At 41.9% G+C, this 27,561-nt stretch overlaps 2 protein-coding genes across 8 annotated transcripts in view; one reads left to right on the top strand and one right to left on the bottom strand.

Annotated features, from left to right (window-relative positions):
- Window positions 1–5,793, top strand: part of n4bp3 (NEDD4 binding protein 3) — a 48,626-nt gene extending 42,833 nt beyond the window's left edge. For all 4 annotated transcript variants that reach the window (XM_083786540.1, XM_083786543.1, XM_083786542.1 and 1 more), the window contains exons 7-12: window positions 234–441; window positions 589–681; window positions 1,052–1,330; window positions 2,093–2,360; window positions 3,922–4,058; window positions 4,315–5,793. In XM_083786540.1, the coding sequence (XP_083642666.1) occupies window positions 234–441; window positions 589–681; window positions 1,052–1,330; window positions 2,093–2,360; window positions 3,922–4,058; window positions 4,315–4,674 (1,345 nt within the window). In that variant the 3' untranslated portion in view covers window positions 4,675–5,793. The remainder of the gene's footprint in view (window positions 1–233; window positions 442–588; window positions 682–1,051; window positions 1,331–2,092; window positions 2,361–3,921; window positions 4,059–4,314) is intronic.
- Window positions 5,794–12,722: 6,929 nt separating this feature from the next.
- Window positions 12,723–27,100, bottom strand: rmnd5b (required for meiotic nuclear division 5 homolog B). 4 transcript variants are annotated; one of them, XM_083786139.1, is made up of 10 exons: window positions 27,031–27,100; window positions 24,990–25,193; window positions 23,999–24,141; window positions 20,509–20,646; window positions 20,189–20,289; window positions 19,402–19,568; window positions 18,237–18,402; window positions 16,325–16,427; window positions 16,031–16,185; window positions 12,723–13,790 (listed from the first exon to the last, which is right to left on the bottom strand). In XM_083786139.1, exons 2-10 carry the CDS (start codon window positions 25,126–25,128, stop codon window positions 13,727–13,729), a joined length of 1,176 nt encoding a protein of 391 aa, XP_083642265.1. In that variant the 5' UTR covers window positions 25,129–25,193; window positions 27,031–27,100; the 3' UTR covers window positions 12,723–13,726. The 4 variants fall into 4 exon arrangements, with proteins under 4 accessions (XP_083642265.1, XP_083642262.1, XP_083642263.1 ...); XM_083786136.1 differs by having other exon boundaries at window positions 19,387–19,568; XM_083786137.1 differs by having other exon boundaries at window positions 19,387–19,568; window positions 24,990–25,196; window positions 27,031–27,090.
- Between the last annotated feature and the right edge of the window lie 461 nt (window positions 27,101–27,561).

Raw genomic sequence — 27,561 nt, forward strand, 5'->3', positions numbered from 1 at the left:
TGAGCACAAAATGCATGTTGAGAATGTGCTTTTAAGTAAGAAGCCTGCCACCCGTCGGAGAACTAATTTCGGCCACTTGTATTCGCGACCTTCATTAGCAAAACATTTCAGAACAGAGACCTAGGTTCAAATCAACCAAACCAAATACAACCACCCCAATTACAAAATCACATTTTATTCACAAAACCCCTCCCCTCCCCTCCCCTCCCCTCCTCTCCTCTCCTCTCCTCCAGCGCCTCCATGGGTCACATCAACACCATCGGCTCCCTGGACCGGGCGTGTCTGTCCCAGAAGGTGGCGGGGGGCTCTGTGGGCGTGGTCATGGCGGACATGGCCCACATGACGTGTCGGAGCATGGCCACGCTGACGCGCCTGGCGCCCTACGGCGGAGAGGCTCCGCCCCCTTACGAGCTGGCCCTCTCCGTCTCTGTGGAGGAAATGGTTCGTATATACCGACATGAACAAAGACAGCCACCATCTCTTACAAATATTGATGCCAAGGTTTCCAAAGATGTCATCAGATGCGATGACAGTCGGGTGGATGGAGACGTTTGATTACAGGTCTAACTGCGCTTTGTCCCCGTCCAGGTGCGTGACCTGGAGGAGCGGCTGGTGGAGAAAGAACACGAGCTGAAGCAGATGAAGAGGAACCTGGATGAGAGCGAGGGAGCCATCGCTCAGGTGAGTCACTGCAGGCTTCATCCTCCCCTTAGATTTTAGACTATTTATTTTTTAGGAATATTTCTAAAATAATACCCACATTTTCACCGATTATGATAGGGCCCCCCATGATATCAATTTTTAGTTTTTTTGTGAAAAGTCATGATGAAAAGAAGTGTACCTCAAGTTGCCATGTGTTGCTGTACTACATATTTTGATGAGAAATATTTAATGGAATATATTACATGGGTAAAATATACCCGGGTTTAGTGATGGTTTGACAAAAGTTACATTTAGTGTTCTAGGGTAAAAAATCTGTTCACTTCCTTGTTTCACTCTAGGAGGTTTCACTGAAAAGTTTTCTCTCTAACGGCTCCCTGGTGGCCCGCAGGTGTTCGAGGGGAAACAGCGTCTGTGGGAGCAGGAGGTGGACGAGCTGAAGCGGCTGTACGCCGCCAAGATGCGGCAGGTCTCCCAGCACGCCCAGCGCTCGCAGCGCAGCATGCAGCTGCAGCTCTACAAGGCCCAGCAGGAGAAGAGGAGGCTGCAGGAGGACATGGACGCTCTGAGGATGGAGAGGAGCCGCCAGCGGGAGCTGGAGGAGGAGGAGGAAGAAGGAGCCGTCAGGGTGAAGGTCACCTCCCCCACGCTAGAGGAGACCCAGTGGCAGGTACTGTATTGTACTGGGAGTCCTTGCAAGACTGGACGCGTTTTTCGGACAACCGGCGGAAAAACACTGCTAAAAATCTGAAAAACGCAGCAGTGTGCAGGGACCTTTAGGGTGACCAGATCCAAACTGTTCATTTGAGGGACAGAAATATTGCTTGTGTGGGACAGGATGGGGTTCAACACAGTCATTCCCAGGATTCCTTCAAAATAAGAGCTCCGGGGTGACGGAAAGCCGTGGCCGCTTTTAATCTGAACTTTAGTCGCTTCATTTGGGCTTATTTTCCCTTAGCCTTGGACACATACCATGTCCCAGGTAGGGTAGTGGATGATAACTTACATCATGTTGTAGTCACTGGTTTGTAGTCATCAGGCCGGAACCTAAACCGAAACCAAAATTGCCCAAAATAATTCCCTGCGATCAAGGGCATCATCATTTTAGGGCCTACCCAATAAAAGCCTCGATACGGCATATGACGGCAAGTTTCTTCAAGTACTTCTTGGAATAGTTAGTTTGGTATATCCATCTTTTATTCCAACTTATAGCGACTGGTGAGACTAAAAACAAACAGGAGGGAACAAAACAAAGCAACGCTGAAAAACCGGAACCAGATGGGGGTTGTTTGTTTGTTTTTCTCATCACACAGGCCATTTTGGAATGAATACCAGACTTTCCTCCGAGGTGGAAAGTCTGGTGACTCGATGTTAATTTCCCCTAGACCCGGTTGCTAATTCTTCTCACTCGCTCAACACTGGTTCCCGGCAGGTGTGCCAGAAGTCGGGCGAGATCTCCCTGCTGAAGCAGCAGCTGAGGGACTCCCAGGCCGAGGTGACCCAGAAGCTCAGCGAGCTGTTCCAGGTGAAGACGCAGCTCAGGGAGGTGCGCGCCGAGCTGCGCGGCCGCGACGCCCACATAGACGCGCTGCAGGGAACGCAGCAGCGGCAGCGCAGCAGACTCCACACGACCCCCGGCGCACACAACCACAACAGCACACACGACGAGGGGAGAACGGCGGCCCAAGAGAGCACAGCAGGTACGGGGAGGGAGGAACAGCAGCTGGTGTTGTTCATTTACAATTTAAGGCATTTAGCAGACGCTCAAATCCAGAGCAATTTACAGTGAGGATGGAAAACACAAGGTAATATACATCAAATGAATAGGATCATTTGAAGGATCATAGGTAAACCAAGAACCTATCATCAGTCGAAAACAGTAGAATATTCAAAAAAACTATAATCTGTACATGAAACTATGCAGTATGCAAACTATGCATTGCACGCTATAGGATTAGGATGCCAGCTATACAAATGACCTGGGGTCTGTCTAAATAACATTCTAGCCTTGAGACTGTATAGTTCAGTTCAGTTTATTTTGGTCATAGAATGAACATTGCATTGATTACATCTTAGTATTTAGACCAAAAAGCTATAGGCTGAAACCAGTGGCTTATTTTGCCTATCCTATTTACACCAACATAAATAATAACAAACAGGCGGGAAACAGACAAACAGAGGAAAAAAATACAAAAACATAATACAGGAAAAAAGAAAGAAAAAGAAAAAAGAAGAAAGAGAAAAAAGAAGAAAGAGAAGAGAGCACAAATTTGAGTATATACTTAATAAGTTATGGTTTAAAGGTGGCAAACTATATTGTTAATGTTTTATACTTATCTATTATTTTTTTATTTATACATTCTTTTAAATGCACTTTTTTAGTACATTGTCCAGGCCGTTCCACAGTTATACATCTCCCTTTTTTGTTTGTTCTTGCCTTTGTCCCCTTAAAGATGCCAAATCCCCTAAGATTATACCTGCTATCTCTAGCCTCAAACATGTCCTGGATACAGCCCGGAAGAAGTCTGTTATGCGCTTTGTACAAGATCATGTAATTTTAGTGTACAGTATGTGACTGTATACAAAGTGGATTTGTTGATGCATAGTAATCGGCGTGATTTATAATTCTGATTGCTTTCTTTTGAAGTAAGAATATAGGGTTTATGTTTGTTTGATAGTTATTAGTAATACTACTAATAATAATTATTATTAGTCACTATGCAGTCAGACATGTAAACAGCATGTGGTACAGTCAGACATTAAGGCTTAAAGGATGACACGAAAAAAAAGGTCCTGCCCAATTCAGCCATTTACACGTCGTTGGGATACCAATTTGATCCACCAGGTCTGAGGTGGCATCTGAACATGGGCCCTATTTTTGTCAGTGCTAAACCCCTTATCCCTAAACTTCTTTGCCTTTCTTTTACTATTTTGAAAAACATTAAAATTGTTCAACTAACTAGCCGATCTACATCAACTCGAGTTGTAGATCGGCTAGTTGAACTATTCAAAAATGTATATAGTAAGTAGTAGTAGTAAAAAAAAGTTTAGGGATAAGGGGTTTAGCGGTGACGAAAATGGATCCCAAGGGGTTTAGCACTGACGCAAATAGGGCCCTACCGTTTCTGGTTATGACAGTGCTGGAGAGCACTATATAGCAATGATTACTATCAGAATATAGAGCTTCAACATTTTAACAAAAAACAAAGGAAAAACAAAGAAGCTATGACTTACCCTACCTTTTATTTGGACGGCTTGCAGGAGGGTGCGGAGGCTCCGGCAGCGCGGAGGAGGAGCAGCGGCTGCGCGCGCAGCTCCTGCTGGAGCGGCGGCAGAGCGAGGCCGCCGCCACGGCCTTTGAGGACGAGCGCCGCACGTGGCAGACGGAGAAGGACAAGGTTTGATTTAGATTTTATTTTATTTAGCACAGTATAAAAACAATACAAAGGGAAAAGTACGTACAATATAAAAAAGGAAAAGTGCTAAGCCCAAAGGCCTCAACCTCAAAACATTTTAACTATAGACATGATTTGAAAACAATATACATATTATTTACAGATAACCTGATTGCATAGTATGAAGAAATGGTCTAGACATGATGATTGGAAAAAAACATGATTATCTAAACATGATTATCGAAAATGGCTTGTCAAGGTGATCCGCTACCAGAGGGAGCTGCAGGCCAGCTACCTGGAGATGTTCCACCGCAACGAGGCCCTGGAGCAGGAGCTGCAGCTCCTCCGCGGCGCCGGGAGGGAGTGCGGAGAAGGAGCTGCAGGAGGAGGAGGAGCTGCAGGAGGAGAAGGAGCAGCAGGAAGAGGAGGAGGAGGAGGAGAAGGAGCAGCAGGAAGAGGAGGAGGAGGAGTGGACAGCAGGAACGGCACGCTGGAGAGGGAGTTTCCAGAGAGGAGGAGGGGGAGGAGGGAGGGGAGCGTGGGAGGCGGCGAGGAGGACGACGAGAGACCTTCCTCGGGTCTGCCGTGGATCGAGAGGATTGAATCCTCTGAGATCTGACTGTGTGGACGACGGCCACCGCGCATGCCAATAATACCCTCAACCTTTTTGACCCTATAAACCCCACCCTGTCGTCTTAACGGGGAACTTGGTCTAGAGCTATAATGCGACTGCACTTTGGCTGCTTTCCTCCATTCTACACGCCAAAGAACATTCACCCGAAAAATGGCCTACAAGAACACAACGTGTCGCAACACGTTTTGAGCTTGTAGATCGGCCATTTTTTTGGGGGGGGGGGGCGAATGTTCACCCCAGAATAGGCATGGTTTCAGTGTGAAGGAGCATTTCACCCATCCAGTGTCAACCTTATCTTCATATGAGTGCTCCTCACTAATGCTCATTATTCCATTCTACTGTACTCTATCCATGTGCATGACTCTTTAAGGACCTGATGAACTAGCTGCCAGTCAGTGAGTTCCAACCTGTGGGACGGGACCCACTGGTGGGCCACGAGGGTATTGCAAGTGGGCCAAAGAAAATGCAAGGTTTCTAAAAATAAAAAAGAGAGAGTGAGAGAGAGAAGAAAAAACTTGAACATTGAAAAATGTGTTTTCAGTTTGCCAATAACTAGGGACTTAATAGTACTTTACCAAGCCGGGAACACAATAGATTAATTCTTAAAAATAAACATTCTCTGAAAATGCACATGGCCCATCCATGTACAGTAAGTACAGTATGGGTAGGCTGCAAACACTTTAGAGATTTTCAAGTGGGCCCCAGATTTGGCACCACCGGCCTACGACATCCACCAACCATACCTCTACATGCCATGATCCACGGGTCCATGCCCTTGTCCTGCAAAGACTAAAGCCCATTCTACAGATACCTTTTAAATCACTAGTTCTCACACTTTTGGGTTATTGGGTTAAACACTATTAGGGTTATCCATTATTTTCTTAATATATTTATTATATATCAACACATTTCAATAAAACATTTCTAATAGATTGTTTTTAATATAATCGATGTCACTAAATCGATTCGTCTGATTAACTGAAGCCCTATTGTAGTACAACGTCGTACAACGATGTCATGCACAAAAAAAATGTTGTGAGCTTGTAAATCGGCATTTTATTTCTATTTCGGAAAATGTTTTGGGGAAAAATTACATGACAGTTTTCCCACAAAAAATATTATTTTATTAAAATGTATTATTTTTATAATCAATTACATTGATTAATTTGATTAACTATTGCACCTTTATCACACACACACACACAGACACACAAACACACACACACACACTGGTACTAAGCAATGCTACAGAATTGCATCAAAACATTCTATCCATCTATGACAAAAAGAACAGTATCATCTGTATAAGCTTCAATAATGTACCCTCTCTGACTTTGTCCCAATAAATAACCTGTAATCTGTAATCTATAAATGAATGAACACATGAATGTGTTGATTACTATTATATTTGGTTTGATACCGTAGTTACACTTGGTTGGGACTGCTGTATAGTTTGGGCTGTAAATCGAGGATGCAAAGAGATTTGGTTAGTCACAGTGGCGTCCCACTTGGGGTCCGGGAACCCCATAGGGTTATGGGGGTGCCAAAGATCAGAGGGGGTGGCGTGAGGCCTTGTCTGTCTGCTTGTAGCTGTAGGTGGTTGCTGTAACATGTTGCACAAAAGCATAACGCTTTCATCCATTTGAACCTGGCAACGCTATTTTTGGGCATGTCATTTTGTCAAAAAATAGTTCTAGAAATGTTCTAACGCGTTGCCATGTGACGCACTGTGAGCTTGTAGATCAGCTATTTTCGCTCTCCATAATACAAGAACTATGTTGGGTGTGCGTACAAACACACACACACACACACACACACACGTACGTGGGTGGTCTCAGCTTTAGAAGGGGGACTCCAAGGGAAACGGTTTGGCAGCCACTGTTGTACGTATTGTTCTTTGGATTCAGGGTACGACCTTGGATCTGGCAGGCTAGCTGGCCTGCTGGGGTTAAGTATCTAGGATTAGAGCTATCTGATGCCAAGGCACTAATTATATTTTGCCATTAAGAATACTATATGTACTACAAAAGGAAAGTTTATATTTTTGGATGTTTGTTTTTACTCCAATTTCTGCCACATGATCAATTGTACATATTAACTGCCTTTTTTGTTTTTTCACTGTATGTCAAACTCACTCGTATGGACATAACAGGCCTCCTTTTACATCATTTAAGTCACTGTTTCCCAAACACTGGGCTGAGACCCATTTGTGGGTCGTGGACACATTTTAATGGGTCCCCTTATTTTTGGTTTCCTACATTTTGTTTAGAATTTTTATTATTTCAAAACATTTTCAAAAAACATTCATGAATAAATCAAAGAAAAATCTAAGAAATTCCATGAATTAGAAAAAATGTTTAAGAATAGCAGATCTACAAGCAAAAAGTTTGGGAACCACAGATTAAAATGGGCTGAGCGTTGAATCCGATCGATCCTGCTGGTTGAGACCATTCATTACACACTGCGAATGGCACGCATCAGAACACTTGCCGCCATTGTTGTCCTATGTACATAGTACAATCTTAGAGTATATAAGTACAATAGTACATATACTACCCCGTCAATGTGCGCTGTCCGAACTGTGTTCCAATAATGCTACTGCTCTATTTCCAGACATCGCTGCACGGTTGAATAAAGATCGTGTGTGTTCTCAATTGGATGTTTTCCCAGCACAGCAGCGCTTCCAGTTGGTGCTATATGAGTATGGACGTCAGTCAGTAGAACTACTGTGTCACAATTGGCATTTAGAATTGTGCCGGAGAGTGGAGACCTGCCACTACACAACAGCTAAGCTAGGTTGTACATTGTATACAGACATAAAAAAGATTCACGAAAATTCAAATACCAGCTCTGTTTTGACCTTGACTTTCAACCTTTATTGTTTTGAAAGTTTGTTTATGTACACTGTGCAGTATGGATGTTATATTATGTTTGTTCTGGATTTATAATAAACATTTTATTGTGGTGTTGAAAATTGCCAACAGGATATGACCACAGTTACAAGTAACATAGAAATGTGGGGATGACTAAATCGCAGAAAAAAAAGGGGTAAAAAACAAAAAAAAACATTTGCACACTCTCAAGAGTTAAAATGAAATTTAAAACATTGAGAACCAGTGGTACGCTTATACTGTATAGATAGGCTAAATATACACGTGTCCATTACACTTATTGAACATCGAGCCAAGCCAATACATAAACTGGAGAAATCACTAGGCAAACGGATAAAACTTGTTATAACTTCTACATTAGGCAAACGCTCTTGGAATGGGAAATAGAGGGGGAAATGGAATTGGTAGGGTTTTTTTGTATAAAACTTTGTAATACTGACTTTGTGCGAAACACTCTTGAAATGAAAAGAAGTATTGCATTTGGGGTTTTGAGCTTCCCTTTTTGATGTCCATTAAGTCACCTTAATTCAAGTGGCAGATGCCAAAAAAGTTTTGTATTTATTTAAATTATATATTTTAGGGGCATGTCATGTGGTCTACCTGCACAGCCTGTGTGATCTACTGGTAGATCATGATCTACCTTTTGGGCACCCCTGTTGTACAACATCCACAGGGCATAAATCCTGTCCCTGAGCGCATAGCTGAGGGCTTCATGACAACACTTAGAAGGCTGTATTTTGCGTGTCTTAAGTACCAGGTCTTATTCCCTAACTTGAGTAAACTAAAGACCTGGAGGCGTGATCAATGCTCTTTGGCTATTCTGAGTGGCCAAAGAGCATTGATCACGCCTCCAGGTCTTTAGTTTACTCAAGTTAGGGAATAAGACCTGGTACTTAAGACACGCAAAATACAGCCCTAGAGTCAGAGGAGGTGGCTTGCAGCAGGGCTAATTAAATATGCTTTTTAGAGGCTTGGTCTTGGGTCCTTATCACTGTGTGTAGCCAGTGGTGGAACGTAATAAAATACATTTACTCAAGTACCCACCTACCTCTGTATGCACACAGGCCCCTTTTCCACCGGTTGGTTCCAAATGGGAACCGGTTCAGTTCTTTTTGGTTTTTAGTCCATGAGCCAGAGTTCCAAAATTGGAACGTTAATTATGAATTGAGTGTGCAAAACCATACCTATTAGATTGTTATCACCATGAAACTTCCAAAGTTGAGTACTTACACGAACACAATGATTTATTGTATTGCAAATTTTACATTTTTAAATATGCAAATGAGTCATTATGTAGAAAGATATGCAAAATAATCGAAAATATGAAAACGCTACTACTATGGAAGGGGTATCATGTATTAATTTACTTGTATTGATCCTATAAACAATTTAATATAGGTCTAGTTTTTCCCACCAATTTGAAGCTCTGGCTCATGGACTATAAGAACCAAAAAGAACTGAACCGGTTCCCATTGGGAACCAACCGGTGGAAAGGGGGTCATACTGTAGGCTACACCTGATCATAACTGAACGCCAGGCCGAGCCTATATCAACTGGAGAAACTAATTGGCAAACTGATAGAGCTGTTTATAAATTCTACAGTTCAACAGGGCATAAAGGCTGCCCCTGAGAGCACCAATAAAACAGCCAGAGATGAGAGATGAGATGGGGGCTTTATGACAGCACTAACCAGAGAGAGGAGGTGGCTTGCAGCAGGGCTAATTAAATATGCTTTTTAGAGGCTTGGCCTTGGGTCCTTTTCACTGTGTGGAACGTAATAAAATACATTTAGTCAAGTACCGTACATAAGGACAATTTTGAGGTGCTTTTACTATGAGTATGTAACGCTCACATAGCACCTCCCTTACACACAGTGTTGGGAAGGAGGACTCCGATTTTAGACGTAAGTATTGATACCACAATGTAGAAATACACTACATGTCCTGCATTCAAAATACTTTTAAGTCAAAGTACAAAGGTATTTTAGCATCATAATATACTTAAAATAGCAAATGTAAAAGTGCTCGTTATGCAGAATGGCCATTTCAGAATCATATTACCATACCATGTTATTGGACTATGATTATTGATTATTAACCACTTAAGTCCAATACTCACTGACACTTAGCCTTTTGGAAAATAGCCGGTCTCGAGGGGTGAAAGGTTGACTAAGATGCAGACATAAGAGGATCTCTGTTTGCTCAAGGAACACAACAAATATAAACGCCCTCAAAGATAAAAGATACCAGGAAGTGACCCACACATTTAACAAAAAACAAGTTGAGTGCTGGAAAGTACCAGAATGTAACCGCTTCAACCCTCTGTTCTTAGTCAAACAGCCCTCAGTTGCAACTGTAGGCCTACACTTTCGTGGTGTCGTGTGTGAATGCATATAAACTTATAAAGAAGGAACTAGGAATCCATGCATGCACAGGTTTATTTTTAATTCAGGGTCATAACATGAATATTTGTGAGCAGCATGTGTGTGACTCACCACCGGGGTCCTTTACCTCTCCATCTCATCTGTTACATAAACCTGAGCTTCATATTCAACTGCATGGCTCAAATCAAGCCAAGGACCATCCACTACTAGAGCAGCATATCATGGACCCCAAAATCCATATGCATTTGGCCTGTGGACACTTATCTGTGCCATACAGATATACTATATTGTATTCTATACCATATCTATATAGATGTAGTCTGTAGTGGTTATCAGTAATTCATTATTAACATACGCTACCATAGATATGTACTAGTTATATTATATTGACATACTCTACCATAATAACTAGAATAAAAACAAAAGTGCCTTTGCATTCATAGCCCCCACTCGGTGGAATAAAAGTAATCTGCTAAAAATGCACTTGTTTCGTAAGCAAGATCACCTTCTAACTGTATATTCTGTTGTTTTGTGATTTGTATATTTTGTTGTCTGAATCTGTGTTTTCTCAGTTTTGAAAGGCCCCATATAAAACAATCTTTACCTAACCAAACAGATTATTGTTATAAGTGGAATATAAGTGAAAGTCTAACCAAAAGCACTAATATCCAATAGATTTGACAGACTTGCCTGCTATAACATGAGCTTCATTTCCCCTTTGAGGGATTAGTGTCATAAAATAGTTGATGTAATGCAACAATAGCTCCACCAAGTGGTGATAAAAGGAATTTAACAACCAACAATTCACTGAAAGCTATAATGGCACTCAAAACCATTGGCTTTTGGAGTATAAAGTTATTATTTTATTTTCAGATGCAAGTATATGAAACATGTTAGAGGATAAATATTTACAATTAAACTTGCATTAAACAAACAATAGCAGGAAAATGCAAACATTGAACAAAAGATATCCAACAGAAGAACAGTAGAGGCTAGCAGTCTATATGTGGAGAGATGAAGATGAAGCGATGAGTGATTGTCAACCAAAGGAGAATAAAATGAAATAAAATAACGCAAACTCAAGTGAACAAGAGTAAGAAAAAAACAAATCACACAAAATGTGTGCTTATCCTCAAACCAAATAAACAGAAACTTAAGGGGGAAAAAGACACTATAGTTCATCTTAAATTGTAGCATAAAACCAGTGATGATATCGTTGCCGTCAGGAAGAATCCTCGTATCTCCGTCCACATTCCAACTTTTTCCCCCCACATAAATGAATGCCCTACTTTGTTATACGACTGTCTCGCATTAAAGTATCGAAAATAATTGTTCTATATTTAAAGAATTCCGAAAGTATAAGCAAAAACTGGGTAAGTAGTCTGCAGGTTTTATAAATACAGAACCAATGACCGTATGACTAAATATGAACTATATTGGATCCCATTGGGGTGTGTGTGTGTTCCCCCCACCCCCGGATTTGAAAAGCAACCGTGTTGGACATACAAGGTTCCCACCCAACAGCAACATTGTGTGTGTGTTCATGCTGGTGCAGCGCTTGCCAAACAAATAAGCCTCATTCTTGTGAGGTGACATCACCAATTCCAAGGGGTTATGTGTATGTATGTATATGTACACACATATATACATACACACACACTGTATATCAACGATATTGGGCACAAACCTCTTATCTTCATATTTTGACTTTGTTCTTTTAGGGTTTTTTATGTTTTTAATTAATGCCATACTTGTATTGATCATACTACAGTGTCAGAATAGAAAATCTACAAGCTCAAAACACGCCACATCACGACATGTTTTGAGCTTGTACAGTAGGTCTGCTATTTATTTTATTTGAATTCATCAAAGTAACAATTTTGAACATAAGGTTTCCACCCAACAGCAATGATATACATATACACACATAGAGTTATTGATTCCGTGTGGAATATCTACACAAACTATAGTACATCCTGGCTTGGACCCCCAGGTGTAATCTGAAACTGTGTTTTGGTTGAATAACACAAATTCCAAGAGGGCAAAACGTCCCAATTAGTTAACCATTGGCTTTAACATTCAGTCGTAAATGTACGCCGAATTTGATCATCTCAGCCTGCCTATTAAAAAAATGACACTCCACATGCACTAAAGCAGACAAATAGTGTGCTTCGGTGCAAATGTGATATTCATGTTTTCAATAGCACCAGAATGTGTCTTTAGTTTAGCGGGTTCCACTCCCTACCACTCCCTGGTATGAAATCTGCATTAAAGTAGTATATTTGTCACCATGTATACAATGAGCCCTGAGGAGATGATGTATGGATTTTTCAATGTTTCTATTCTGACTCAAACCTGAAATCAAAGCCAAACATTACGCAGCAGCAGCAAGTAGCAGAGGCGTTTTCTATGTGAATATATATTGAAAAATTAGAGCCACAATGATCAGAAGACCTCCCCACACCCGTAACAAGTAAAGCTAAATCACAAGCCTACAGTCACCGCAAGATAGACCTAGATGGCTATCGTCACATTTTTTTTAACTATACGTCTCCAAATCACACTGTGTGCAAAACCGAGGATACACAAGGCAGGACTGCGTAGCTAGCGAGACAAATGGTAAACAAAACCAAGAAAGAATCCTGTCGTAGGTTGTTAGTATTGAAGGTTATGCTGTATTGTCAGTTACGGGCATTGTTTACATTAACTTACTATCTTACAAGTCGTCTCAGCTCTAGCAATGAAGAATAGAAACAAAGCACAGTTCACAGTAGTATATTTTTGTTTGTCTTTTTTGTTTTTTTTGTGGTATTTCTGTTAAATACATATACGGAAACAAGACACATGGCTTCCATGAAGAGGATACAACTTGCTGCTGGTGCAGTCGGTCACAAGGCAGAGTTGTGTTTTCGCCAACCGTCTTGTTTAGCGTCCGACCGATTACACCCCCCAAACACCAGCCAGCGCGCCGACCCGTGACTTCAAAACTACACGAGGCCTTTATTGTCACCAAGAGGACAAATGCTTCACATTTCACAATCAAAAAGTGTTCAATACCAACTCAGAGTCCTAATGGTTCCCTCCACCAGCAAACAATAACCCTTCAATACAATTTATATTTGAATATACTTTCGCAAGAGTCTTCTCTGGACTTAGTTCCTCCGTTATAATAAAAGTTAAATACTATCCTGAAACTGCCTAACCCATAGCATGTACCCACTCTATACCATTCATAATCATTCAGCCCATTCAGTCAGAAAGGGTTTAAAAGAAAATAGGGGGGGTGGGGGGGGGGACAGGCGCGGTTGTTCTTAAGCCAACTCAAACTGTTGATAAAACCAAGAAAAAAAACATGATGCAGTACATATACTCTAAAAGTAAAAAGCCTAGAGAACCTTTGCCGGGCATTTGCAAGAATTTAGTTTCAACGAACAATCCTTTTTTTTCGGAGGCACTCCTCTCATTAAAAGACGGACTCCTCACTTCATTTCACTCCGGGTCGGAGCTAAGCCGTCCCTACTCGTCTCTGTACACCAGGAGCACATGGAGGGGGTGGGGTGAGGTGGGGGTCCAGGGTGGAGGAGAAATGGCCTTGGGGCCAAAAGGCTCTCCGGGCAGGGGGGAGCACTGCGATACAACCTGGATGCGCACAATAACAGGCCAGGGGACGAGAGCCAAGAGCGGACATAGGGAGGGAGGAAGATAGGGAGGGAGGCCTCCAGGGAAACTTGAGCCTTTTTACACACGAGGAGAGCAAACGCTATCAAAAGTAGATTTGCTTGGCATCTGACGGGTTCTGCTCCATGGGGCAATACGGGCATTTCAGCCTGAGGAGAGACAAGAGGGAAGGATGTGAGAAGTACTTAAAGCAGCACCATGTAAACATTTTAAACTATTTACCAGTAGCATATCATGTCCCATAAAATTATAAAGTAAAAATATCTAAGCAATATTTATGGACTGTTTGACCGTTGTATTCTCGGTCAGTCACACACCATGTGCACAGCGAAAATAGCAAGTCCTACTAGCTCACACAATGCCTATTGCTGCAAAGTGAGCTTGGTAGACCCTATAATTCTAGAACTGAATTCCTAATAAATCATGTTAGTCACATAAAGGCAGAAGTTCCAATGAAGCGTGAACTGGCCACATCACACCGCGTCCTCGCCGGACACGCTCGCTTCCAGTTAAGATGTAAACAGACTAGAGTGAAACTAAATTAGTCTGTGGGAACTTTTACAAACTATTGAAAACAAAGAGTCAACAGCGGAGCCCCCATATCATGAAGATGCTTCTTCAATGGTAAGATGACTGACACGTTATTATAATGGCAGTGTGTGTATAATGGATAATGGGTAAGAATCTACCATATAAAACGATGCCTTTCATGGTCAATTTCAAGCCCTCACAAGTGTGATCAAAGAGGGAAAACACTAACAGCCAATCAGACATGCTGAACAAGTGTCCTGCGTCTGGTGCAAGACACGGGTCCATTTGGTTATATTTGTACACTCTCAGAGTTTAATTAAAGGGGGTGTAACAAGTGATGTTTTTGTCTATATAGTTGTCGAGTGTCACGTCACTTGCATGACTGAGCAGAGACAGAGAATCTTGGGTAAGGAAGGCAAAGACGATGGCAGCCATGTTATTTAATTCCAAAGTGGCGGCTGATACCCAAAACGACAATAGGTCGGCAATAGGCGGCCCGCGGGCCAAAACTGGCCCCTCGGAAATTATTTCTGGCCCGTGAGATTATTCTGAGAATTACGTTTTGTTTTAGGTTTTTTCCGCCTTCTCAATATTGGATTGACAGTCCCACATATACAGTACGCTATTATTTATGGCTATAAATGTCCGAATAGAGAATATATTCCCACCTGAAGGATCAGATGCTTATTAAACTTGTATTGATATTGAGAAACCGGAGCGCGCACGAGCAGACAATTAAGCAGGCATGGTATTCAGCAGCAGTGCACAGCAGCACACGGTCACACTGGCTGCGCATCTCGTCAAAGTTCTTCAGCTTTCGTGATTGTTTTCTTGGGTGGAAACTACACATCTTTATCAGGTGATATTCATGCTTCACGATCTTGTCGTGTAAAATTATATTCTTTGCAAGAAAGTAGCCAAAACGTCACGGCAAAGCCTTTGTGCTTCAAAATGCTTTGCATTGACGAGACCATGCAGGTAGTATAAACAGTTTACTGCAGCTGGACGGAATCAATCTATTAACGACCAATTTATTCTCCGACCCGAAGGTGTACCAAATATAGTCAATCTCCATTCTCACGCTGCACCCACCCACACTAAGATCTGCAGTGCAAAGTGATCCTACTATCAATCATGGTTATACTTTAGCCTACGCCTGGCAGAAGAGGGTAGTTATGAGTTAGGCTCCACTATGGTGGGTGGGGGAACAGCTTGTTTGCAGTTTATTATGCCACTTACATTTTGATTCATTCATCACAAATGTAAGCCTAGCCTACTTGTACGGCTGTCTGAGAGAGAGGGGGGAAAATAAAGTCTATACAGTTGCCCATTACTGATTATGCCAAATGCCACATATATGCAGCTTGTTTATTTTGATCCATTCTCTGCCTACCAGGGTGTGGTGGTGAATGTGATGCATGGCAACCAAACTGTGCCAAAGGAAAGTGGTCTACCGACTGAGCAACCTGGAAACAATGCTCTGATCAGCAAGTCCCTGGATCAATTCTCGGATGGACGGACGGACCATTTACTGAACTAGACCTGTACGTGCCCGTCGGCCACCGGCCTACTTGAGAACGATGCAACTTGGGAACCTAATAATACCCGTTGTCAACTTGTCATAGCACCCGTTTTAACTATCTGTCTGTGTCCCTTTTGTGCCCATACTGTATATGCAGATGTCTGTATCCGTCTGTCTGCCTGTGTCTGAAGAGTGCTGCAAACTGACTGTGAAAAGTTGACTGGTTAAGTAATCAATTGGCCATCCACCTACTCTCCAGCTCCACATCTCCTGTCTCTCTCTCTCTCCACGATCATGGTTCATAAAAAGGCAGGAAATGTTGTGTTCTTCACTTACTTCCCAGCATTAGTGAGTTTGTTGAGGGCGTCTCTGGAGATGACGTGGCCACAGATAAGCTTCATCGGTGGGTTACTCTCCGAGGTCTGCTGCCGGAGGATGGGGCAGGCGAACACCGAGTGATACCAGCACTTCTTCCCAAGGTCAATTTCAATCTACACGCCAACCGCAAAGACAAGGTGTGAACAAAGAAATTAATAATAATTCAACTCCCATTTTGTTCCATCTGTACACTTTCAGATTTATGGGGGTCCTTGAAATTAAACAAAAGTCGAGAACCATGCATGAACTTACAGGCAGCTCATCCTTGTGTGTCCACACGCCACTGCATTGTCTCTGTTCTATCACCTGCTTGATGTTCATCAGCACCGGTAAGGCCATGCAGCCTGATGCAAAGCTAAGGAGAAACCACATACAACAATTTAGGCATTTAGCAGACGCTTTTAGTCCAGAGCGATTTACGGTAAGCAAGAACAACACATAATACGTCAAATACATAGAAAGAAATAGTCATCAAGAATCATAAGTAAGCTAGGAACCTAACATCCGTTATCCCTCCTTGATAACATAGCACATAGCACAGTGCTATGCCTACATAAATTGCAATTCTAAATTACATAAGTTGAGCCTTTGCATACGCCTGAATATGCCTTTTATCACTTTTAACACTTTTATGTCAAAAAACGTCAAAGTGTAGTGCAGTATATGAGTCCACCAGCAATATGTGTGGAGAGGAATTGACTGTATAAACAGGGCTGCACACAACTTTATTGGTCTAGTACTCAGAGGAGCACCTGGAGGAGTTTCTTGGTGCTCCTAAAATGCGGCGACCCGTCTCGCCGGATGGATAAAAGAGGGATGAATAACTTATAGCAAAACGATATTTATTGGATGAGTGGGGAGTCAATGGAGGGTATTGCAACTCTAGATTTAGCCATAGAATGGCTCTTGTTGTAGATTCATCTAGCTAAAATCTAGGTCCATGTGTGGTCAAGCCCTATGGAATGCATATTCTAATAAAAACAACTTAATACTTCCTAAGGATAATATGAGCATCAAAGCAATATTTCGATTTTTTATTATTTTGTATTTAAATAACCGATCTACTAGCTCACAACGTGTTGCTCACACACGTTGTGAGCTTGCAGATCAGCTATTTTCTTTAACATGCGACACGTCGTACGGCGAAGCATACATCAGGCTTCACTTTTGTTTTTAGCTGAGGCGACGTAATCAGACAGTCAGACACACATGGCTCCTCAGTGCAAAAATAAACAGTGTACACTACCCGACTTTACGATAATAAGGGACAGTATGTCGAGACACGGTGTTCATGTTGGGCAGCAGCAGTGCCAGTCCGCAATGCTTTAAACTCTTCCCACTCCACTATGTCGGAACTAAAACCTTAATACCCGTAAAAAGTCGGTGGCCGGTGCCTAGGCTGTCAGAGACGGCATCGCACACGAGCAACCATGCTGCTCCAGCACCCGGAAAACAAACACAAGCACAGCGGCAAATGGGAATAGTGCAAAGCATCCAAAGCATGCCCTTTTACACCGGGGACTACAGTAGTTTGCTATCTGAAACGGAGAAGACGAAACTATTTGTGTCAGGTTTTCTCACCTCCTCCCAGCAGAAAGCAGCATGGAATCCTCCCCCTTTTGAGTAAGGACGCGCTGTGATTGGCCAGTAGCCACTTTGAGTGGCAGTCAGTGGAAAATGCTCTCGCCACAGAATTTACTAGTATTCTGGCCATAATAAATAATCATTGTAGGCGGCCCCGGCTGTTGGTACGCAGAAGCGCTTCCCGGCGCTTGATTGATAGCGCATTTTGAATTTTGACGACGCATGTGCGCTGGCGCACCGCTTATGTGCAGCCCTGTGTATAAATGACTATATTTACTGTGTACTGTAGTGTGTTGATGTACATCTCACCTAACACTGAGGGGTGACTCTACACTGAGGGGTGACTCTATGCTGTGTACTGTAGTGTGTTGATGTGCATCTCACCCAACACTGAGGGGTGACTCTACGGAGAGGCTGTGTACTGTAGTGTGCTGATGTGCATCTCACCTAACACTGAGGGGTGACTCTACGGAGAGGCTGTGTACTGTAGTGTGCTGATGTGCATCTCACCTAACACTGAGGGGTGACTCTACGGAGAGGCCCAGCAGTGTGTACTGTAGTGTGCTGATGTGCATCTCACCTAACACTGAGGGGTGACTCTACGGAGAGGCCCAGCAGTGCACAGGCGTCCCTGGTAAAGATGTTACAGATCTCTGCCCACTGGTTGGTCTCCAGCAGGCTGCGGTACGGAGAGTTATCGATGCCGTGGCGCAGATATACCAGACTGCCCATTAGAATCTGGATGTCTGGAGAGACAGATACAGAGATAGAGAGACAGACACAGACACAGAGAGAGAGAGAGAGAGAGAGAGAAGACACACTTTAGGGAAGCGGTTCCCAACATTTTCTTGATCGGGGTCCACTTGAACAGTTTGAAAGTGTTGGCTGCTAGATGTAGAATCAGATGTCATGAGGCACAGTGGTTAAGTAGCTGTCCACTACCGCAGAGTCTAGGCGGGGTTTCAATCCACCGAGGTGCACCCGGCTTTGTCGAGCATCTATATAAACATTATTGGCCCTTGTTCGGGGAGAGAGAGAAACCGGACGGGGAAGATGATATTAGTCATTATTAGGCATGTAATGATATATCATATATCGATATATATCTATATTATATCCCGACGATATGTATCGATTTATTAAAAATGTATATCGACTTTCAAAAAAATATATATATATTTTTTTTTTAGGGGGGCTAGTGTGTGATATGAAATGTGAGCTGTAATCATGCACTAAAAAACAATGACGAAAGATGTTCGGCGACCATCTTTTTTCTTTTCTTTTTTATGACGGCATCAAGGCCTGCAAAATAATGCTTTTCCGTCGACAAAAACCAAACATAGATTTAGTCGACTAAAATTGCATGACATTTAGTCGACTAGAAATAGACACAAAAGCATTTCAGATGCCCAGGCGGTGGCGTAACCGTCTGGGCACCCGACTGGTAATCCAGTCGCAGTGTGCCGTGGGTTCGACTCCCGAGCCCCACACGGCCTTTACTGCATGTCTTCCCCCATCTCTCTCCCGTTTCCTGTCAGCCTACTGTCTGTCCCTTCAAAAAACCAATAAAAGGCGTAAGCCGCAAAAACTATATTTTAAAAATAATAATAAAAAGAAAAACATTTCAGATGACCAAACTATGACTAGTCTAAAACTAAATTGAATTTTATTCAAATGACTAAGGTAAAAATCAAAAATGTGCTGCCAAAATCAGCACGGGTGCCACATGCCTACTGTACCAGTACCTCTCTGGTGCTGGGAGGCGAAGGGCTGGAAGTGTCTGGCGTACTGCAGCGCCTCCAGCTGGTTGTTGATGCCTCCGTTCAGCAGGCTGATGAAGTAGAGCCGGTGCAGCTTGAACTCCAGAGTGCTGTTCAGGTCCAGGAGACGCTGGCGATTCGTCACCGCCCACCTATAGGAACGACAACACGATGCCACTCATGGTGTTACCGTAGGAGTAGTGACTATTTCTTTTCCATGACGTCGCAAATGAAAGTTGTTTTCTTTTCCTTAACCCATTCTGACCGGAGATCAGATTCTAAAAATGTCTTCTACATCCTGACAGTTTTCTGAAAAAGCTATGTTTCTGTGTCAGTCGTTCTTCGATTTAAAAAAAATAGTGGCACGCTATGAGCTTGTAGATCTGCTATTTTTCAATAGCTAAAGCATAACCTAATGCTAACACCAAAAGGGGTAACCGCCCAAAATGGGTTTAAACTAGATTGATTGCATACAGATGTGGCTTCTACGGGAGCATCAAGAACGTTTTTACAACCTGGTCACTCATGGTTAAATCTACACCGGATTGTTATGACTGATAATAAAATCTTCATTCTATGCAGAAAACAAGGTATTTTTTTTAACTTCCTAAACAGTCTCTATTGCAGTGGTTCTCCGTGGTTCAGTTATAGGTGAAGTATAAAATAGAGTTAAGGTGGTTCAACTGATTTCAATGCTATAGTGCTCTATAGCGTGAAAGAGCTACTCTAATGCTGGTCTGAGGTGCTCTATAGCGTGAAAGAGGAGACCTACTCTAATGCTGGTCTGAGGTCCTGCATTCTCAAAGCCTCCAAGATCCGGTTCAACTCCAAGAAAGGCTGCTTCATACTCATGTCTATGACGACTCCAGACTCCTGAGAGAGAGGAGAGGAAGAGGAAGAGGGAGAGGAGAGAGGAGAGGAGAGACATTTTTTTTTACATTTTTGAAAATGTATCGATATTTGTCAACAGAATAATTGATACCAGATGAATGGAAACTATTCTAACGATTATGCAACATAATTGCAATAAACACACACACACACACACACACATTCCTAACAGCACCGATACAGTGCATCGTGGCTGTTCACCTGGCACAGGTCCTCTGCTACATTCAACATTCCTTGTCTGTACAGGTGCTCCACGATGGTCTCGCTCAGGTATTTCTGTCTTTCTGGGGAGTCCCACACCGTCTCTGCCACCACAGCACTGACCTCTGCGTCAAAATTCTGCAGCAGAATAAATAAAAGGCCAAAAGCTCAGCAGGAATTCCAAAAATGCTCTGTGACCTGGTCATACAAACATCTCTTTGCAACACCTTGGTTAGGGCTGGGCAATAAACCAAAATATATCAAAAAGAGATATTTAGAAGCAAATAATTTTGCTTATATAGGTTAATCGAATAATCAAGAAGCAGCGTTTTATATATATAAAAAGAAAAGTTATACATCAACAAAAGATTACAAGCTCACAATGCTTGTACACTTTTTTGTTTTTGTTTTTTTTAATAAACCTTAATTAAATCGTACATCTGCGCACACACAATGTAAATTAAAGTTGGCAATACCGTAGGTAATTTATGCTTGATGCCTCTTAAATCACAGACATTGCAGACACTGGCCTGCTTTTATTTTAAATCCCTAATTCCCCCAAATCATGGCACAGCCAAATCATCATGCGTGTGTGTGTGTGTGTGTGTGTGTGTGTGTGTGTGTGTGTGTGTGTGTGTGTGCTCTCTCTCGCTCTGTTACATCATAATGCCTGCATCAGATTCTTTTCCAGCTGTCACAAAAGTATATTATCCTCATTTCATTGCACTTTAGGACAGCTTTTCCCCTGGAAGGGGTGGTAGCAGCGGGACATTAAAGTTGATAAAAATAAGAATTGGCACTGATCAGTCCAGCGGTTTGAGAGATTCGCTCGGAGACATACACACGCACACAAAAACAATTTTAAGGCGGAACCAAAAATACTGAATGCAAACTGAAAAGCACGGATACTTCTATGCCACCTTAACTAGTGCCAAATGTTGATTTTAATTTTCTCGGTTTCTCACTTGACAACTAGTCTAGTCATTTCTAGACTCGTCCTGGCTGCGTGTCTGTAATTAACATATTTTAAGACATTGTGTTTTGGGAAGACTTAACCCTATGGTTGGAAAAGATAGGACATTTAGATCCAGGGACATTTATAGCCGCTGCAAAACAGTCAACACACCTTTTACATGGATAATATCCATTTCTATCAGTGGTTTTCAACCATTTTGATACCAGGGCCCAGAGTACTATAGACGAATAACAGTTTAAGTCCAAATTGTATTCTGACCACTCCACGAAAAGGCCTAGTTGTCCTGACCCCTTATCCATCATTTATACATTATGGATAATTAGTGTGGACTGTTATTAGTCTATAGTACTCTGCATTTTAGCCACGGACCACCATTTGATGAGGTTTAGTCTCTCAGACCCAAAACTAAAGATTGTTTTGGTCCACAATTCCATGCTGGATTTAGGGGAGATAACAGGCAAACGTTGATCAAAATAACGATTCACCTACATTTTCTAATTGTGTACATTCTTGAACAATAATGTAACTCTTGGGAGCGTAAAATGAAACCTTTACGGGTCCATTTGGATTCAATTTACACTCTCAAGAGTGATTGGCAAAATCATGAGATAAAAAAAATAGTTAATCTACAGGTCCATCCCAACGAATTAGAATAATCTGGAAAAAAATCATTATTTGCCATAATGTAATACAAATAAATAAACTTTCATATATTTTAGATTACACAGCAACTGAAACAAGTAAGACGCGCAAACGCGGGAAGCGAACGCAGCTCGTGTGTGTGTGTGGTTGTTTGTGTGTGTGTGTGTGTGTGTGTGTGTGTGTGTGTGTGTGTGTGTGTGTGTGTGTGTGTGTGTGTGTGTGTGTGTGTGTGCTACAGCTGCGCCCTGTGTGTGTGTGTGTGTGTGTGTGTGTGTGTGTGTGTGTGTGTGTGTGTGTGTGTGTGTGTGTGTGTTACAGCTGCGCCCTCTGGTGGCGGGCGGGTGGTGTCACAGCGGGACAGACACAGACAGACAGACATGATCTGCAGGGTCTCATAGTTAGTGCTCACTGCATTCGCGATCACTGCGTTCGCGATAATTCAAGCCCTTTATTGTTTTAATATCGATGATTATGGTGTTCAGCTCATAAAAATCAAAAAATCCTATCTCAGTGAATTAGAATATTTTACGAAAACACTAAGAGAAATGTCGACCATCTGAAACGTTTATTAATATATGCATACTACTTGGTCTGGGCTACTTTTGAACAAATTATTTCATCAATGGGGCATGGCATGGAGGTGATCAGCCTGTGGAACTGTTGAGGTGTTATGGAAGCCCAGGTTTGCTTTGAGAACAGCCGTAAATGAATTTGTATTGTTCAGTCTTATGTCTCACAAATTCCTCTTGACAATACAACCTAGATTCTCTGTGGGGTTCAGGTCAGGACAGTTGGTTGGTCAGTTAAGCACAGTAATACCATGGTCAGTACACCAGTTACTAGTTACCAAATCGAGCTGGAAAGGAAAATTAGCATCTCCATGAAGCTTGTCAACATACTGAAGCACACAGTGCTGTAAAATATCATAATAGATGGTTGTGTTGAGACTCTGGACATGACAAAACACAGTGATGATTTAGGCCATGTTATCTGCTGGTGTTGATCCACTGACTGACTCATGACTGAAAATGTAACAATGGTTTCAACAACACAGCCATCTTTTTAGAGTACTTTGTGCTACAGTATGTTGACAAGCTTCATGGAGATGCTAATTTTCCTTTCCAACTAGTAGTTTTGGCACCTGCCCACAGTGCCAAAACTACTAGTAACTGGTGTACTGACCATGGTATTACTGTGCTTAACTGACCAGCCAACTGGCCTGACCTGAATCCCACAGAGAATCTTGGTTGTATCGTCAAGAGGAAGGTGTGAGACATAAGACTGAACACCACAAATTACTTTACGGCTGTTATCAAAGCAAACCTGGGCTTCCATAACACCTCAACAGTGCCACAAGCTGATCACCTTCATGCCACAACCCATTGATGAAATAATTTGTTCAAAAGTAGCCCAGACCAAGTAGTAACTGCATACATTAATATACTTTTCAGATGGTTGACATTTGTTTAAAAAATATATTTTTTTAGTGGTCTCGTAAAATATTCTAATTCACAGATAATCATCAATATTAAAACAATAAAAAGGCTTGAATTATTTCAGTTGTTGTGTAATGAATATAAAATCTATGAAAGTTTGTTTATTTTTATTACATTATGGCAAATAATGAACTTTCAAGGACCACTGGTTGAAAACCACTGATTTATAGGACAGCTGACCAGAGCAATGGGGTAAAATATACAAAGAATAGAAATATGATCGGACAGATCAATACCAATCAGTTACAAAATATGGCTATATGAGAGCAGATGATACGGGACACTACCCTGCCACGGCACGCAGGCAGGGTAATTAAATACATGTATGACAGCCTGTGTAAATGAACTGCTGTGAATTGTCCATCTGTGTCCTTACCCTATCGATGGCTTTGCCCACTTTCGACACGCTGCCATGGATGTCCTTATGTCGAGAGGCGAGCATCTGTACCGTTTCCTTGATGTTCTTACAACACTGTGCCATTGTTTGAGACAAGACTGATAAATCTGCATCTTGAACCCCTACAGGAGAGAAACAGGTTTGCAAACCGGTTTGCATGTCAAAACAGGGAGAACAAAGTGATCAACACGCATGTCGTAGGGCAACACTTTTTAATTATGGTAACTCTTGAAATTAATTCCTCTTATTTTGGTCTAGATTGTTCAAACCTGTTGATATTGTTTATGAATCTTATTGATAAAAGGCACGCAATCACCATTTTACCTTTCAAATACTAAGTACAAATTTGTGAGTGTTTAATAGCAACGCAATTTTCCCACAATATGTGTAAACATATCTACTCATTACGCTCGTGAAAGTGGACCACACTGCACTGCAGTCTATCAAACTGTTTCAAATTATACAAATATGATACTAGCTAGTACTAAATAATTAACCCATTTAATTTAACCAATATTTAAAAATATTTTCTTATGGTTAGCTACAAATACTCGTCTCAACTCAACTGTGTTGTTGTGCGTCTCTAGATGCTGACTATTATGTCAATTACAGTGATTAGAGTGTCAGAATACAGTCCAGTAATCTGTGTGATTTGCAGAGTCCCAATTTAAGGATACCGTCACCGTCTGACAGAAACCTTGCATGTCGTATAGAGGGTATGCGCGTGACATCCTCATCATACCCGGAAGTTATGCGGGAACGCCGAGTGGCAAAACAATACGTTCTGGCCTTGACAGCCCATACATCCAAACAGAAAAGTCCCATCTAATCCGATTGCATTAAACAACGTTAAAACTCACTTTGCCACTCACTTTATGCATGCGCATACCCTCTATTAACAAGAGCTTGTGAATAATAACCATTAACTACCGCGGGGTCAGTAATGACCGCTTTGGCGTGCGTTTCTTACCGAAGGCGACCAGCTGCCCTCTCAGCTCGCAGACGTTCCTCAGCAGCTCGTCCAGCCGTTCCTCAGACTGGTGGCCGTACATGACAAAACGATGGAGCACCTTCTCCAGCTCCCGCTCCACACACGCACACTGCTCCATGGCTGCTGCTGACTGTCTGGGACACTGACTCACTGGCACGCACACACACACCCCACAACCACCTGCTGCTGGGTCCAACACAAAACAAACACATCACGGATTATTGTGAATGGTAATGTTACGATTTACAATTACAATTTAGGCCTTAATCAGACGCTCTTAAACCAGAGATGAATCTTTAAAGCGCATGTATAATCAATTATATTATTGGAAAAAAATGTGAAAAACAGTCTTTATACTAGGGATTGTGACGATATAAAAATGACATGAAAATGTTAATGATCAAAATATGCATGAAACTTAAAATGCCACTTGAACCCCCAGCCTCCCTATTCCAGCATGGAATGTTCATCGAAAGATCTGCTGTTTTACATAGGCTGGGGGAGAGAGAGAATGGGCTCTCAAGACACAGAATATACAGACTATTGGGTGATTTTCACTCACGACAAAACGATTAGGATTCAACATATAACAATATTTTGCACTCATGCGGGCGGCATGAAGAGGAGACTAAGGACCACATGTAAATTTGCATTTGATATTACTGCAGAATCACTAATGGAATTACTCTTGGATTATCAAACATATAACACATACAATATAAAACACCATGACAGAGACAGACAACATCCAATACCTCTTCTAGTTCAAAAAAATAAGAAAAAGAAATTGCCAATTCTTTGCTATTTTGATTGGATAAGCAGTGGGGCTGTCATTGTCACGATTCTTCAAATTCACAAATCGAATCGATCCGATCCGATAAATTCACACTGTCAAAAAAATAAGAGAATCCTGGGGTCTTTTTGCTCGAGTACTACTACTGCCATGTAGTGGCTCTTCTTTTAACTGCACTGTGCACTCTTTACTCCAAACTGAAGCCATTCAAGGTCTGGATAGCAATCTGACTTTTGGTTAAGGACAAGGTCATCATCTATCATCTATCATCATTTTGATCATGACAACACTAATTATAAGCAAGTGGATAGCACTGCATTAGGCTACTTCATTGTCACCTACCAATTGTTTACAGTGAGTCTGGAAAAACCTGGCAACCCACCCAACCTACGAGTTTTAAAACAACAAAGAACAAACTGCTGTCTTTTCAACCCATCGACCCGCGTCGCATCTGCTGTCGTGTTGTAACAACGATCAAACTATGATAAGCCATGGTAGTTGTGTTTTTTATCTGACCATGAGGAGAAAAATACAACAGCACAGCAAAATCTCTGTCTGGATCAAAAAGTTTACTTGGTCGATTAATTGGTGGCGATGAGGTTCTAGGGCAGGCCTATTATAAGATATTACATATAGTCACTCACGATGAATTAAAAAAAGATATATAAATATATATATAGCCTATAGGGTATTTAATAACATCATTTTCACCTCGTATATATTTTGGACGTTAAACGATACGTTATTAAATTAATAAACATAGTATTCGGTGTTAAAGGGACAATGTAACGCACTCATCAGCCCCTTCAATCAATGGTCATCACTGTAAACATGGAATCTTTGCTACAACCGCTACCGTTGTGTAACATTAACGTTGGGTGGCTTTCAGTGGACCTACACGCATATTTTCTTATAAAAATATAACGCTGACACACATATAAGGCACGTCTCCTCTCCTAAAAATAAGAACGAAGCTGTAATTTCGCAAACGTAAACAAACATTAAGAACAGTCGCTAGGCTTGACCACAAAAGCTAGCTTGTCGCTAGCAGCTAAACAGTTAAAGGTAACGTTACCCAAGCTGCTGAATGACAGGGCCGAAAATGATTACAAGGCACAATGACAGCCGTTCTGTCGTCTTCGCTTTGTGTTTCACCCGCAGCGAAACATATATTCGGTTGTCCGGCTCTCAGTTCGACACCAAAACGTTGAAATAAGAAACACTTACCTGTTTTGCTAGCCACTTAGCAAGCGTTAGCGTTAGCCACTTGCCTGCTATGACAGCAACTCACCACCAGGATGGAGGCGGAACTTCCCGTGTCGCATTCTGCCCCGTACGTGACAAGAGAATTTCAAAGTAAAATTGTATTTGTATTTTAGGCGCATTATGATATAATGCAACAATGTATTAATGCTTTTAAATGTAGCACTGGATTTGTATCATGGTTGTCATTATTTATTTAAACAAATTATGTATGGTACAATTACAAATAGAATCCAAATTGCTTAGACTGATGTGGAAAAATATCCTCAAGTGGGATCCGGGGAACCCCAGGGATCCTTGAGGTGGTTCCAGCCTCCAGGGGTCCCCAGAAAAAAAATGTTAATAAATCCTCAGGCCTTGCAAAGACCATCCTGCAAGGCACCGTAGCCTACGAGGGGGCAGGAGAAGAGGGAGACAAAAGAAAAGATGGGAAGATAACATCGGAGAATGGACACACTTGAAACTCAGCGAGGCAATGAGAGCTGCAAAGGATAG

This window comes from Protomyctophum parallelum (assembly GCF_964188405.1).
Source record: "Protomyctophum parallelum genome assembly, chromosome: 16".
Classification (NCBI taxonomy): domain Eukaryota; kingdom Metazoa; phylum Chordata; class Actinopteri; order Myctophiformes; family Myctophidae; genus Protomyctophum; species Protomyctophum parallelum.

What these genes read in the sequence shown, in the direction of transcription:
- rmnd5b (XM_083786136.1), bottom strand. Translation starts at nt 25,128, where the DNA reads ATGGAGCAGTGTGCGTGTGTGGAGCGGGAGCTGGAGAAGGTGCTCCAT. An exon ending in GACCTCAGACCAGCATTAGA is followed by an intron (nt 19,569 to 20,188) that starts GTAGGTCTCCTC and finishes TCGTTCCTATAG; the next exon opens with GTGGGCGGTGACGAATCGCC. An exon ending in GAGAGGTACTGGTACAGTAG is followed by an intron (nt 18,403 to 19,386) that starts GCATGTGGCACC and finishes CTGTCTCTCCAG; the next exon opens with ACATCCAGATTCTAATGGGC.